Below are 12,547 nucleotides of genomic sequence, written 5' to 3' on the forward strand. Positions count from 1 at the left end.
TGTGGTCTTCTTGTGGAACAGGGGTTTAGTCTCTTCATTATACACTAACCTACTCTTTTACCCGAAATATATATACTTATGTAGGAGTGTATACACGTACATACCAATGTAGTGAATTAGGATGAGAGAAAGAAGAGTCTTAATCACGAGGCTCTCTCCAACAGAGCAGCATGACGAGGCATCGCCTTATTATGTATAATCTCGATCTCGTCTCCTTCAAGGACCGATTTGGAGTCAGCTTGTTGTTGTTGTTCTTCGCTTGCCTATGCAAATCCTTGTTTGACCCCATCAACTTCACAATCATCTTATGTGCCCATCAAAAGCCAACTTTTCTTTCCCCCTTTATAATAAGTTGGTTCAGGGTATGTTTTCTCTGAGTCATTAAGATGAATGTGAAACAAGAGACTCAGGCAAAGACTTCAACTAAGGATTTGATTGGTATTGTGCATTTCAGGGGTTTTTCTGTTTTGTCGTGCTGCATATTACTACTCTATTAGGATCAGTCTCTTCAAACCAACCGTCCAGAGTAACTGTCTTCTGCAAAACACAACCGTTACTTTACTCATTTTTCTGTCTCTCCTCAAAATGACAAACTTCCATCAATTGTCAGTTGTTTCACCTTACACTTGTCCGTTGATTTTTAATTATAACTCTGCATTTTTTTCTTACTACCTCAAGTCAATATAATACCCTGGTTTTAGGCATGCATGCCTTGGAAAATGAATCATAAACTCGTAAAAATTTTGGCCCTCACTTTCTTGTCTTTCTCTAATATATTATTTATTACTATTAGTTTGCGTAGAAATCTTGATCACTTGAAATTCATAATTAATTTAGGCGTTAAAGATCTTCGATAATGGTTCAAGTATAATTTTCTTTGAAAATTTTTGAAGGTTGAATCTGACTAGGTATTTAACACGGAGACGTTTCATGTAAATCCATAGCTCATGAATCTCGTGGCTGTGCTTTGATCAACGAAACTCGTGCTTACTTATTTTAATGTGATTAATATTATTATAAATTAAAACCAAGATACGATCTTGTATTAAGACGTAAGGGATCTACACTTATACATCACACTATCAAAAATTCAAAAACGTATCGATTAAAGAAATCATTTTTTAAAACTTTATAGGATATATCGCCCGCCACAAGTTATTCAAGTCTAATATATAGTCAACGTGTAAAACCACAAAGTTACAAACTTACAATAACATTCACTCGACCCGGTTGGATTTCTCTATATTTTTTTTTATGTATTGTTGTAACAAGAAGACCAATACATGTTGTTGTGATCTATCAAGAGGATTTACCAAGTAGGCAAGTAAGTAACCAATGTTTCCAACAATTTTTCGTTCAAACCACAAAATCATAGAAATAGTCCTTAAGATTGACTGATTTGAGTATGTATCTTGCTAATTCAGCTTGTGATATAGTAGCATAAGGAACGGGCGTTAATTATACCAACTTAAGCAAAAAAAAAAAGTATATTTATATGTAGATTCTTTTTATATAAAAAATAGCGTCGGTCAACAAATATTAGAATCTAACCATTCATGGAAGAAAAGAGTATGAAACTGATTACAAAAGAGAGAATCAGGTAGCCACTCACAAAAATCCCAGACTGTATGGACCATAATAGCTTGAATATATGTAATAGTTCTCCAAAAGGCTACCAATAAAACTAATAAAATGATTGGTTAATAACAAGATAAAAATGGTAGCAATAGTGGCATGCCAAATAGAAAAAGGATGTGACCAACTCTCTCTTGGCAAGTTGGTGTCCAATTACACAACCTAACCCGTTTTATACATAAAGCAAAGATTCCAACATTGTCAAGGTCGTTCCAATTCCAAAGGTGGAGGAGTCTCTTTTCTTATTCCCATTAATCAAAAAGTTGTATATAATGTATATTCAACGTCTCTCACCCAACGATCATATTTTTTTTTAGTGTGGGATCCTTGGAAGAGACAACGCCTCCCAAGGTGGAGGAGTTTATTTATTCAAAACACTTCATCAATTTTGAGTTTATCTCTACGTCTCTTGTATCATTCATATTATATCCTGCAAAATTTGCTTAATTATTGATTCTTGGAGGTTGGACCACCTTTTTCTTTAATAGAGAGAAAAAAGAAATGAATTTTCGATCCATAAATCTTTCAAAATTTAAGACCAATCATTGAAAATATTTATGATAGATTCACAAAATGTAGATCATTGAAAATATGTATAATAGATTCACAAAACGTAAATCATTGTTTTGTAGACGAAACGTGGTCTCTATATAGTGAAATGATAGCAACTTTTCTCTCTTTTTTTCATGAGATGATTTTTTTTTCATATAAATACATTTGAATATGTATTCCATAACCTAATGTATCTTTGCAAATTCTTCTACAATTAAAGGACATGATGCAAATTAAATAATCTGATAACTTACTAATTATATTCAATTTCTCTGTAAAGTAATATTCTATCTTGATGAGAAAACTTCAAGATTATCCTTATATTGAATTTGACGTAAGATGATTTATAATTATGAGGAAAATTTTTAATACTAATTAGATGGATCATTCTGGACCTGCAAATAGGACACATGTATATAGAGTTGAAACATATTATAAATAAAAATAAAAATAGAAATTAGTGGAATTGTTAGTGGGTAGTAGTTGGATTTGGGTAAGATTACTTTATGATGAATTTCATATTGAGGCTTGAAGATCTTCTTCTCATCCATTGACGGATTGGATCCTCCAAGAACAGAGAGACCAATTAGCTTACTCTATTGTGCCATTCTCCACCGTATCTTTTGCTTCAACCACTTACAATTTTACAAAGGAAAATTAACTACAAGACAATTTACCTAAAGGTGGAATTTAAGAATATTCTGAAAATATCACTTTAACTACGTGTTTGATGTATGAATCATATACAAATGATATATTATAAGAGGCTTTAAAAAAGGATCAAGTCTTTGTTATATTCCTTCGTTTAGAGTATAAGCGGTCCTAAATGCACTTGTAGCATTCATAACAATTATTGTAGCGCGGTATACAAGTATTACAGTTATTTACATACAAATAACTGTAAACGCTCTATGGAGTTGAGAAACTTGTATGTAATAAGACCATCATCCCTACAGTTGGGTTTATACATTTTGTAAATGAAAATTGGATACATCTTAGGTCCATGTAGATAAACCTGCACTTTTCAATAGAGTGTGTGACTAGGTCTGGGAGATAGAGTTTCCTTCACTTCTTATGATGATTATAAAAGTATAGGAGGGGGACCATATTTAAAATGTAAAGATTCGGAGGATAATACCATTAGAAAGTTGGACATCATTAGTAAATAGTGAGTGTTACCCAAAACAAGGCACTATCTATGCATTGTTTCTGCTTTTATATTACAGTTTTTCTTTATATATTTTGGACGATTATGGTTTGTATTCACATAAATTTCAATTATAATTTTGCTATATGATTCATCTTCCTCTATCATTCCTCTTAGTCAAATAGAGTTGGCTAACTAAACCTTTTATTTTAATCAAATTACTCCGTTTTAACTTGTTTTGGTGCCAATCAAAACCAAATTTTATACACTAATTATTTTTACTCGTTTTTTTTTACAAAAACATTAAGAATGATACAACATAAAAAAATGTTGTCTCCCTTTATCCGCATTTGTTCCTCAAAGATGTAGCACTATAAATAGTCTCATCACCCTAAGACCAAAACCCCAACACTCAAACTCAACTGCTCTCCCATAACCGAAACCGAGAGAAAATATAGAAAAAGATGATTGAGACGGTTAAACACCTGATCGGCTCCGGTGGTCCCAGCGGATTCGGGTCAAGATCCACCGCCGATCATGTCACTTGTAATTCTGATCTCCGTTCTCTAACTGCCATCATCACTGGTTAGTCATAAACTTAAAGTTACTTCTTCTTTTTCAACTTAACCGAGTCGCAAAATGAGTTTCCTAACTAATAGTCTCTCTGTTTCTTTTCTACTAGGCGCGACGTCGGGGATAGGAGCTGAGACGGCGCGTGTTCTTGCTAAGCGTGGCGCAAGACTTGTGCTTCCGGCTAGAAGCGTCAAAACCGCCGAGGAAACAAAGGCTCGTATACTGTCGGAGTTTCCTGATGCGGAGATCATCGTTATGCATCTTGATCTCAGCTCACTTACCTCTGTTCGTCGATTCGTGGACGATTTCGAATCTCTCAATCTCCCACTCAACATCCTCATGTAATTTAAACTCTATCTTCATAATCATATAGCGAAAATGTTTTTATCTGATTTTTTCTAACCTTTTGTAAACTTTTTTGGTTTGTGTTTGTAACAGAAACAATGCTGGGAAATATGCGCATAAGCATGCCCTCTCTGAGGACGGTGTGGAGATGACCTTCGCTACTAATTATCTCGGTAATTAAGTTTTCATAAATCCATCATTGACTTATAATATATCATTCATTGATTTATATGTTCTCTAATAGTAATTCATGGTGTGTTTAGGCCATTTTCTGCTGACTAAACTGCTGTTAAAGAAGATGATTGAAACGGCGGCACAAACCGGCGTGCAAGGCCGTATCGTCAACGTCACGTCCGTCGTCCATAGCTGGTTTTCCGGTGATATGTTGCAATATCTCGCCGATATCTCACGAAACAATAGGTAATTTTTAATTAGTATAAGCTAGAAAATATCATTCCAATCATATAGCGAATAATTAATCATTGTTTAATAATAAGTACAACAAAAAGGTGATGCGACGACAAAAATAAACGCCGTCGTCCTCTCGTCTTTTTCCTTTATTTAAAATCATATTTTCAGAGAGAATAATAATAGTTTATACTTTGTGACTTGAGTTTGACCCACTAATTATAGCTTTAACTTTGCGTTTTACAGAAATTACGACGCGACTCGAGCCTACGCTCTCTCCAAGCTCGCCAACGTGCTCCACACTGTTGAGCTATCACGGCTTCTCCATGTACGTTATTATACAAATTTAACTATTTGGTAGGAAGTAACAATTTATCTCCTCATTTCTAATAATAAACTACAATATATATGCAGAAAATGGATGCGAATGTGACGGCCAATTGTGTTCATCCTGGTATCGTGAAAACCCGTCTCACAAGAGATCGAGAAGGCGTCGTCACTGATTTAGTGTTTTTCTTGACATCCAAGCTATTGAAGTCTGTTCCTCAGGCAGCAGCTACGACATGTTACGTGGCAACAAGTCCAAGATTGAGGAACGTGTGTGGCAAGTACTTCTCCGACTGCAACGAAGCTAGGTCATCTAAATCCGGGTCATGCAATCTCAAAGCTCAGAGACTCTGGACTGCTTCTGACTTGTTGGTTTCTCCACCTAATTCCACTACCAATCTTTCTCATACCTCCTTTTAACCAACAAACCATCCTAGCTATTTTCTACGTGTAAATCTTAAGCCCTATATATAGTAATATAATTAGCTTTATAATATATATAGTTATAGAAATATATACTATAGATGAAATGGGATGTGTGTGTGTAGTTGTGTTACGTGTGCATATAGCAAGCCTCCCTATATTTAATATGTGGTTATGGTTTGACATTATTGCTAATATATATATATATATATATTACTTAGCTTGTAGGGTTTTGTAATCCTAGCTAGCTAGGTCCTTGTTATGTAATATATACATATATCAATCAAAAACATCACAGAATTTCATAATCTTGATCTTGATACTCTTATAAAAATTTGTTTATTTCTGTTGATCACTGAAATGAAATCATATCCATCCACACAATCCAAATATGGTTCCTTTGCAATATTAGCAACCACTCTTCAAATGGGCCAATAATGCTAGTCACTGCTATAATAAAGGGCTTTTAGGCCCATTAAATAATCATTTGGTCTTTCAAAGGCCCATCACGCTAAGCCCTAGACCCTCCTCCAAAGAATGAAATGAAATCCTATCCACAAGCCTAATTTGGTTCCTTTTCAAAATACATACCAAATTTCGATTTGTCAACAACTCGTCAAATGGATCTCGAATAATCACTAATCACTGCTATAATAAAGGCCTCATTAGGCCCATTATAGAAACATTTGGCTCTTTGAAAGGCCCATAACGCTAAGCCCTAGACCCTCCTCGGAGGCTAAAACCTCTCGGCTCCTCCTGCAACTTCCATTTCAGTTCAAGCTCCGGCTGAAAATGGCGAATGCCCAGAAAGTCTTCACTGTAGAAACCCTAAGATCTGCATCGAAACAGTGTCTCCGCTGCCTAGTCGTCCCCGTCCGTCTCCGCCGCGCTATTAAGAAATATCTCCGCGAGGAAGATGATCCTCACATTAGGAAGAAGGTGCGTCAGTTATCGGAATCATTCCAAGAGATCAAGGACACCAATCTTCAGTTACCTGAAACCACGGCCAAGAGTCTGGCTGATTCTATGAACTCGCTAGAGACCAAACGATGGAAGATACAAACCGTTTATGGAGATAGCGGTCTCCAATACAGAGACGGTGAGACTGCTGCTTACATTGCTTCTCGTATGCCTGCCGTCTTTTCCGTCTGCTATAGAGTCCTCATCGAGGTACTTTCTCATTGGTGATACCATTTGGGATAGTTGTGTAGAGAATTGAGCTTGAGATTTGTTAAATTCTTATATAGATTCGTCGAAGAGTACCAGGTTTTACGCCTACAAGAGTGCTGGATTTTGGTGCTGGCACTGGTTCAGGTTTCTGGTGAGGAGATAGATGTTTCCCTGTTATCTTTGGTAGTTTTATTTTGATTATTGATTCGTTGTAACATCTTGCAGGGCGGTTAAAGAGGTTTGGCCTAAGTCTGTGGAGAAAGTAAATATAGTGGAACCATCTCAATCAATGCAGCGTGCAGGACGTAACTTAATCCAGGGTAATTTCACTTTGATAGTCTCTGGCTAAACACTTGAGTGTAGTGATTGATTCTGATCTTTGCCATTGTTGTGAATATGATAGGCCTTAAGGATTTGCCTCTGATCCATGGGTATACTAGCCTGCTAGCTCTTAATAAAGAGATCAACAAAAAGTCTGAGAGGAAACATGATCTTGTCATCGCTGTGGGTTATCTCTTTTATCACTCGCATTAGCTATGATTCTTGTTTACAAGTTTGTTTTTTTACTGAGCATGTTTTCCAAAAAAAATTCTGTTGTGGTTAAGTCCTATGTGTTAGGGGAGATACCATCTCTGAAAGACAGGATTACTGTGGTTCGCCAGCTCTGGGACCTTACAGATGATCTCTTGGTATGTCTTTGAGTTTTTTCATCTTTCATTCTCCTCAATGACTTCTTTTTATACTAGAACGTGTACTTCTCCTCACATGTTATCTCTGTGTGCACTGTGCATTTTTTTATCTGCTATATGCATTGAGCTTTATGAATTCCTTACATAAATTTTGATTGGACAGGTTTTGGTTGAACCAGGAACGCCACACGGTGCTAATATTATATCTCAGATGCGGTCCCATATACTGTGGATGGAGAAGAGGGTACTTTTCATTTGCTTACACATTTTCATGCTCAAATAATGATCTGTTTCTGTTTTCAGACGTTATTTATTCCTCTTCTGCTTATTTTCAAAGTATTCATTTTGTCTTAGAAACTGCGTAAACTGGAAAAGAAAATGAAGAAAGATGGAAAGGAGGTGCTCGATCTCAAATCTGGTGCGCATATTGTTGCTCCAGTAAGTATCAATATCCTTCCTGAAAAACTCTCATCCAGTTGTCAAACACTAGGTCATGAACTTGATGTACAGATTTTATGAATATGATTACGTGAATGTATTGTAACACAAAGAAGGGGCTTGTAAATGCAGTGCCCTCATGATGGAAAGTGTCCGCTGGAAAACACTGGAAAGTACTGTCATTTTGTTCAGCGGTTGCAGAGAACTTCGTCTCAGCGTTCCTACAAGGTTCCTTACTTTTGCTTGGAGTTGTCTTCAGCAAATATATATACATTTTAGTCTGCTCTATGTTTGCTGATGATTCCAAACCCAAAACTTTACTTTTGTAGCGTACAAAGGGTGTCCCCCTACGTGGGTTTGAGGATGAGAAGTTTTGTTTTGTGGCTTTCAGGAGAGGTCAGCGCCCACGGTTCGTAGTTTTGTAATGATGAATGATTATTTTGATTACCTTTAGAGAAACGTTGTTAAGGATAAAGTTAGGATTATGCCTTCAATTTAGGGAGTTGTGGCCTCTTGACGGTATGAAGTTGGAGACATTGAAGGAGAGACGCGCAAATAAGAAACCCGAGGATCTTGAGATTGATTATGGTAAGTCCGTGACTAATCTATGAAAACCATGCGCATAAACTAGATTTTGACCCTTCTAAGCTTTGGGCCCATTTGATATGTGCAGAGGACTTTATCAAATCACAGGTGGTTGAAGTGCCTTACATTGATCCAAGAGCTTATGACTCCGACACCATGGATGAGAACGAGGAGGAACAAGAAGACGGTGGAGGTACTGATGAGGATGAAGAAGACAAGATTGAAGAGGAAATAGAAGAGGAGAGTGAGAGGGCGAGTGTGGGAGGCGGATGGGGAAGAATCATATTCCCTCCATTCCGCAAAGGGAAACAAGTGACGTTGGATATGTGTGTGCCAACCAAAGAAGATGGGTCCGAGGGAGCCTTTGAAAGGAGAGTGATAACAAAAAGCAAAAACCCGGATCTTCATTTGCAGGCCAAGAAATCCTTTTGGGGAGACTTATGGCCTCTCACGACTCAACAAGAAAATGGCAAAAAGAAGCAAGTAGATGCTGAGTGGTGTCGCCCAGACGAAGACCAGAAATGGAGTGGTTGGCCTTAGCCTTAGCATAAGATTCATAATCATCCATGTAAAAATCCTGAGTTGAAGTGTTAAAAAGACATTTCCATAGAGAGTAACAGAAGCATTGTAGTTACAATTACAGTAATTCTGGAAAATATTTTACACTTTGGGGCTTAGACCACAAAAACAAAATCGTACAATATATATCTTAGTATATTACCAACAAACAGTGCACAAGACATCTTTTAGATATCTGTGTAATGTGTATACATATGTTACTCTCTAAGTAAACAAATAAAAGAATCCTATCTAATAATAACTTGTGTATGTCTTTTAAACCCGAATTGGCAAACCATAGTTGTGGAATACTCTGATCCTTCCATCCCAAGTCGCTGTCACAATCACTAGCCCCCACAGGTGAGGCTGCCATGCGCTCCTCAAAAGCTTCAGCTTCCCTCTGTTGCTCATTGCAACATCTTCCAGCTTCTCTTCAGGCCACGTTGTTGATCCTTTCATTGGAGAGAAACAGTCCACTTTCGGTATCTTCATGTCCAAATCTGTGATACACTCGGACAGACCATCCCTCCTTCCTTGTCTGAGCCAAGGAATAGCCACAGATGCATTGTGCGAGAGAAATCCCTCGTAAGATCGAATGCTTTTCGGTGTTTCAGAATACGGCTTCTTGCTGGGTAATTGAGAGTAGCTCCAGACATTAATGTATGAATCCTCTGATGTTGAGATGATGTGTTTACCATCTGAAATGAATGAAGCAGATGTTGTGCGAAGGCTAGAAGCTGCAAGCGCAAAAGAAAGTTACAATCTTAATCTTAAACACAACAAATGCAATCATTCATCTGCAGTTATGAACAGATCCTAACCTTTCAGCTTGCAGATGACGTCTTCTCCGCATATGATGCGGATCTGTGAATCAGCAGAAGTCACCATTACTTTGTCCGAGTCACTGTCACTGGGAAGATATTGCAGACCACTTATCCTTTTGCTTGCAACCTTCTTCTTCCCATGAACGTTGATCTCTTGGTCCATTTGCAGCTGATTCTCTGAAGTACACAATATGAAGAATAATAAGCTCCAACCAACAATTGCATCAGTTAAGAATTTTTCATTAACCAATGATCTCAATATGTAAGCAGATCAACGTACCAAATATATGGTAGAAGCGGCAGTTCCCTGTCATAGAACCTATTACTGCACCCTGCAAAACTCTATAGTAAGCAGCTGATCATCAGACTAAAAGCAAACTAAGGTCTTTCAAAGTACCTTTGCATCTGGACGATAGCACACAGCTGTTACAATGTCTCTTATATCTGTGTAGTCAACCACCCGACAACGAGTCACATCCCATATTCGAACTTTCCCATCGATGGATCCGCTTATGAAATAATTATCGTCCACAGGGTTAAATGCCACACAAGTCACTGTGTAAGAAGGAGAGGGAGAAAGTGTGAGTGAGTATTAAGTACACAGCAAAAAGGAAGAACAAAAGTACAGGCAATATACTGAAGAAGAAGCTCACCGAAATTGTTATGAGTGAAAGTTCTAAGACATTCATCACAACCTACTCTCCATAAACGAACAGTCTCGTCAACAGAAGATGACAAGAGATACTGCACCAAAGAGAGGTAAATGTAAGAGGATGGGCACAATCAGAGACTATATAAATGTAGGGAAGAGTTTGAAAAGATGTTTACCCCTTTCTCCGACCAGGAAAGATCCAAGATCTCACCTATATGTCCTTTGAACTCATGCAGAGGCTTCTCCGATATACTGAAGATGGTAGGAGGTAATACAACACAAGTTGAGTCTGATGACTTCCTTAAAAAACTTGACTTCTTTTCAGTTTTCTCATTGTTGATCTTCAGGGGCTCAATCTGAGAACGTTGATTCATCCCAAAGTAAACACCAGAATCAACCTCAGCTACTTCATACGTGTCTGTTCTCTCTTCCTCGGTGATACTCCAAACTCGTACAACACAGTCTTCCCCAGCGCTTGCAATGTATTTCCCATCAGGAGAAAACTTCATTGCTAAGATGGAGCCATCATGCGCTGAAAACTCTTGGTCAATACACATAGAGGAAAGCTCCTTAAACTGCTTTTTGTGTGTCTGCACTCGCGCAACTTGATGCAACTGCGTTCTCACTGATTCACAGTCCATAGACTCAAGAACATGTGTCAAAACACCAAGCTTCTTTAACCAAGATTTAGCCCCTTTCTTGAGCAAATCATCTCTTTGACTAAATGGAGAGTTGTGAAAATCACCAAAGCTACCCGATTTACTAGAACTGGATTCACTCAATCCTCCAGGCATAGTACTAGTGCTACTACTGGCATCATTCCTAGCCAACAAAGTCTGATCATCTGTATCTGATGATGAAACAGAGGATACATCGAATCCAGAGGACGTAGTAGATTCATTCCTCACCAACAAATCAATCTCTTTCACACCAGAAGAGACGTTAACAACTTCAGACACAACGTTAGAGTCAGTATGGGATGGTTCAAGCTCATCTTCAGAGTCATCATCTGTGGCAGTCTTTTTGAAACTCAAGCCCATAGATTGTAAAAACTTACGCCGTCGAGTGGAAACACTCTCCGGAGTACTGGTCCAGAGATGTAAACCAAAGTCGTCGGAAACAACTTCAGGGGCATCAAAGAAGCGATCTTCATCTTCTTCATCACCAGGAGTACCCATCACACACTCTCTATTCCGTAAAGGAAACAAAAAGGAAAGCCGTGAGAAAGAGTTCAACTTTGGCTACCAAAACAAAAAAGTCTCATGCTTTCGTGGTAGTCAATTCATATACACTGTAGAAAGACTCGTGATTTACTAAAAAAGTAGACAAATTTTGAAAAGGCTAACAGAGAAATGCAGAGTCAAACCCAAAGACCAAAATAGAAAAATCTGAAATTTCGCCACAAAAATGGAGGAATTGTACATAGTTTAATAGTAGACGACCTAACTAAATAAATAACGTGGAAGAGATTGCTTACAAGTAAACTATAAACAACGAAATTCGTCTAATAAACAATTGCTCAGACAGAGGATTTTGCTTACCAGTCTCACCAAACACAATAGTTGATGAATCGAGTCCGTGCGTGATCTTTCTAAAAAAAGCAAAACTTTGTTCTCGGAGAAGGAAGGGTTATTAAAAACCGAACGAACGGGTATGAAAGTATCTGTCGGTTGGATTGGCACTTCTTTCAATTGAAACCCTTTGGTAGCGTTTAGTTCTTTGAAAGGGTTTAAGAGAGTCGTCACTCGCGATTATTATTAGCGAGATTAACGGAAGGGAGGGAGACTCTCTTCTTAATCAATTTTTTTTTATAAAGATGGGATTTTTCTTCGGTGGTACGAAGAAAGGTTCAAGGAAATAGGGTACAAATACAAACGAACCAAACAAACAAAAATTGCATGTCGTTTTGTTCTCTCTTTCTCTTATCTTTTGATTTTTCCAATTTTCATTTTTTAATTGTCAACCACTTTCACTGACTAACTTCAATTTATATATATGCACTCTCATTATTCTCTTTTTTTTTTACTCATTTATTTACTTCTTTTTCAAAATAAACTTTTGCTTTCTAAACACCTACAAAAAAACTTTTTTCATTGCTTTCTTTGATCAACTCTATTAGAAAAAGCAAAAAAAATACATGTAAGTAAGAATTAGTTCAATAACGTCCGAGGATGAATATTTAACAAGATGGTAACAGAAAAGTAAAAAATTGAATTGATGA

General features: G+C 37.4%; 4 protein-coding genes across 5 annotated transcripts; 2 read left to right on the forward strand and 2 right to left on the reverse strand.

The window, feature by feature from the left end:
* Positions 1-139: 139 nt before the first annotated feature.
* RTFL22 (ROTUNDIFOLIA like 22) lies at positions 140-304 on the reverse strand (the record flags this gene model as incomplete). Its single annotated transcript, NM_001084302.1, has 1 exon — positions 140-304. The coding sequence occupies one exon, from the start codon at positions 302-304 to the stop codon at positions 140-142; it is 165 nt and encodes a 54-aa protein (NP_001077771.1).
* A 3,379-nt stretch (positions 305-3,683) lies between these two features.
* Positions 3,684-5,716, forward strand: AT1G64590 (NAD(P)-binding Rossmann-fold superfamily protein). Its single transcript, NM_105134.2, has 6 exons — positions 3,684-3,919; positions 4,017-4,248; positions 4,346-4,425; positions 4,516-4,672; positions 4,907-4,988; positions 5,075-5,716. The coding sequence occupies exons 1-6, from the start codon at positions 3,799-3,801 to the stop codon at positions 5,405-5,407; spliced, it is 1,005 nt and encodes a 334-aa protein (NP_176640.1). The 5' UTR covers positions 3,684-3,798; the 3' UTR covers positions 5,408-5,716.
* Positions 5,717-6,115: 399 nt separating this feature from the next.
* Positions 6,116-9,039, forward strand: AT1G64600 (copper ion binding / methyltransferase). Its single transcript, NM_105135.3, has 11 exons — positions 6,116-6,580; positions 6,658-6,731; positions 6,806-6,900; positions 6,984-7,084; positions 7,186-7,269; positions 7,433-7,513; positions 7,624-7,707; positions 7,840-7,935; positions 8,037-8,116; positions 8,207-8,295; positions 8,381-9,039. The coding sequence occupies exons 1-11, from the start codon at positions 6,203-6,205 to the stop codon at positions 8,830-8,832; spliced, it is 1,614 nt and encodes a 537-aa protein (NP_176641.2). The 5' UTR covers positions 6,116-6,202; the 3' UTR covers positions 8,833-9,039.
* On the reverse strand, positions 8,932-12,265 carry AT1G64610 (Transducin/WD40 repeat-like superfamily protein). 2 transcript variants are annotated; one of them, NM_105136.5, is made up of 7 exons: positions 11,868-12,265; positions 10,503-11,514; positions 10,328-10,418; positions 10,072-10,229; positions 9,955-10,006; positions 9,672-9,851; positions 8,943-9,587 (listed from the first exon to the last, which is right to left on the reverse strand). In NM_105136.5, exons 2-7 carry the CDS (start codon positions 11,502-11,504, stop codon positions 9,127-9,129), a joined length of 1,944 nt encoding a protein of 647 aa, NP_176642.1. In that variant the 5' UTR covers positions 11,505-11,514; positions 11,868-12,265; the 3' UTR covers positions 8,943-9,126. The 2 variants fall into 2 exon arrangements, with proteins under 2 accessions (NP_974089.1, NP_176642.1); NM_202360.2 differs by lacking the exon at positions 11,868-12,265 and having other exon boundaries at positions 8,932-9,587; positions 10,503-11,800.
* Positions 12,266-12,547: the final 282 nt, after the last annotated feature.

Source organism: Arabidopsis thaliana, assembly GCF_000001735.4.
Source record: "Arabidopsis thaliana chromosome 1 sequence".
NCBI classification, from domain to species: Eukaryota; Viridiplantae; Streptophyta; class Magnoliopsida; order Brassicales; family Brassicaceae; genus Arabidopsis; species Arabidopsis thaliana.

Coding starts and splice junctions, on each gene's coding strand:
- AT1G64590 (NM_105134.2), top strand. CDS start 3,799: ATGATTGAGACGGTTAAACACCTGATCGGCTCCGGTGGTCCCAGCGGA. Junction 4,249..4,345: donor CTCCCACTCAACATCCTCAT/GTAATTTAAACT, acceptor TGTTTGTAACAG/AAACAATGCTGGGAAATATG. Junction 4,426..4,515: donor CTTCGCTACTAATTATCTCG/GTAATTAAGTTT, acceptor TGGTGTGTTTAG/GCCATTTTCTGCTGACTAAA.
- AT1G64600 (NM_105135.3), top strand. CDS start 6,203: ATGGCGAATGCCCAGAAAGTCTTCACTGTAGAAACCCTAAGATCTGCA. Junction 6,581..6,657: donor GCTATAGAGTCCTCATCGAG/GTACTTTCTCAT, acceptor ATTCTTATATAG/ATTCGTCGAAGAGTACCAGG. Junction 6,732..6,805: donor GGCACTGGTTCAGGTTTCTG/GTGAGGAGATAG, acceptor AACATCTTGCAG/GGCGGTTAAAGAGGTTTGGC.
- AT1G64610 (NM_202360.2), bottom strand. CDS start 11,504: ATGGGTACTCCTGGTGATGAAGAAGATGAAGATCGCTTCTTTGATGCC. Junction 10,007..10,071: donor GCTATCGTCCAGATGCAAAG/GTACTTTGAAAG, acceptor AGAGTTTTGCAG/GGTGCAGTAATAGGTTCTAT. Junction 9,852..9,954: donor CCGCTTCTACCATATATTTG/GTACGTTGATCT, acceptor TGTGTACTTCAG/AGAATCAGCTGCAAATGGAC.